This window comes from Salvelinus sp. IW2-2015, unplaced genomic scaffold (assembly GCF_002910315.2).
Source record: "Salvelinus sp. IW2-2015 unplaced genomic scaffold, ASM291031v2 Un_scaffold2010, whole genome shotgun sequence".
NCBI classification, from domain to species: Eukaryota; Metazoa; Chordata; class Actinopteri; order Salmoniformes; family Salmonidae; genus Salvelinus; species Salvelinus sp. IW2-2015.
Window position 1 is genome coordinate 184,073 of NW_019943359.1, and position 1,975 is coordinate 186,047.

Genomic DNA, 1,975 nt, shown 5'->3' on the forward strand with positions numbered 1-1,975 from the left:
AGGGTCGGCCGTCTGTTCAAGGCTTGTCGCTTCTGCTGAGCGCGGGCCGGTCGCTCTTGCTGAGGCGCGGGGCCGTCGCTTCTGCTGAGGCGCGGGCCGGTCGCTTCTGCTGAGCGCGGGGGCCGGTCGCTTCTGCTGAAGGCGCGGGGGCCGGCGTCGCTTCTGTTGAGGCCGCGGGGCCGGTCGCTTCTGCTGAGGCGGGCCGGTCGCTCTTCTGCTGAGGCGCGGGCCGTCGCTTCTGCTGAGGCCGCGTGGCAGTTGCTTCAGATGTGGCATTTCTACCCGAGTTCACATTTGCCGGGCTAATGTGGCCAGTAGCTTTAGCATTTGGAACAGACACCACACTTGCTTGGGCATGGGCTTCAGTCCAGTTGAGGCAAGATTCCCATAAACATTACCTAGGAAACAAAGAGAAAAAAAAACAGTGTAAATATCAAGACTTAAGCTATCGGAACTAGACTGATATAAACTGAAAGTAGTGTAAACCAAAACACACCTTGAATGGTGAAACACGTTATCCTCCAATTAGCAGCAACAAATCCAAGAACACTACAAAACATGACAGTTAAACATAAATAACAAGTGAAAAATATAAGAAAACGGTAAACCAACAAATTAATTATTGAAAAACTAACCTCAAAGAGAGTCCAGAAGTCACAGCCATTTTAGTGATCAAAACCACAACAAATTCAGAACTAATGCTAGCCAGACACCTGCCAGAATTCCCCGTTGCTATGTCTAACAGCTGTTTTGGTTGCACCTCATAAAGGAATCCCAGACCCTTCTAAACTGGCTGGCTAATTAGTACAGCTGTCAGCCAATGAACTTCATTTCCATTGGTCAATTCCCAATTGCAATTAGGTGCTGGTTTTCATTCAGCTGGTGTGCGTTCGTGTGCTGGAGGGTGGAGTTGCACATCATGGACCAATCCGACGTTTTAAAGAGTGAACTCTACCCACCCATTCTGGATGAGCCAATTGTTTTTCAACAGGAGTCATCCGTTGACGATGGTGAACAACAGAGATGATTGTACGACAAAAGAAAAACACAAAAAATTCAGTGTAGCTGCCAAATTCTGATATTTTTCCCACTAATTGCTTCTTCACCAATCAGATCATCTATTTTGCCCATAACGTGGGCAAAAGATCAGAATTGGGCTCCCTGTGTAAACACAGTCGTTTGTGCTGGGACCAAACAGACTATGAGGGAGTTTATCACTGCTTCCAAACAGACTTCGGCTACTTTCCAAAGCTTAGACGTTGCTGACATCTGACAGATCTTACATCGTCTTGATAAGAATTTTAAGTATCAGCAATCACATCATATGTCAGTGGATGACACAGTTGATGACGTGGCACGCAACCATTTGTTTGCGTCGCCTCACATTAGCTGTAGAAAGTGGCCTATGCTGTGTTACACAGGCAGCCCAATTCTAATCTTTATTACACGTATTGCCTTTTGACCAATTACATCAGAACTTTTCACGCCAGATCTTTCACATCAGATCTTTTTCAGAGCTAATGGTCAAAAATACTAATATGAAGTGCCATGTAATGCATCCTAGGAGGACTACTCCTGAGCCGGTGCACCGGTTGAGATGTGCAGGAGAATCGTACAGTCAAGGAGGTATGGTACACCACTTTGTTTTCAGTTGACATTTTGTATTCTCAATTCTTATCTCCCACTTATGTGTATCAAAGTAGTAAAGTGGAGGTTAACACTGTACCAATTCATAAGGCTGATGAAACGTATCACCACCTTTTTCTACACATGTTAAGCGCATGAATGTGTACACGGCGTAGACCTATGCAGAATGTTCCAAAATGCAGTTTACCTTCTAAAATGTGCACCGCACCAGAGGAAGCTGGTGGGAGGAGCTATAGGAGGACGGGCTCATTGTAATGGCTGGAATGGAATCAATGGAACAGAGTCAAACATATCAAACATATGGAAACTCTGTTCCATCAATTCCATT

General features: G+C 45.5%; 1 protein-coding gene across 1 annotated transcript in view; it reads right to left on the minus strand.

Moving 5' to 3' along the window:
- Window positions 1–736, minus strand: part of LOC112072707 (uncharacterized) — a 34,594-nt gene extending 33,858 nt beyond the window's left edge. The window contains exon 1 of the mRNA XM_024140099.2: window positions 636–736. Coding sequence (XP_023995867.1) covers window positions 636–664 — 29 coding nt within the window. The 5' untranslated portion in view covers window positions 665–736. The remainder of the gene's footprint in view (window positions 1–635) is intronic.
- Between the last annotated feature and the right edge of the window lie 1,239 nt (window positions 737–1,975).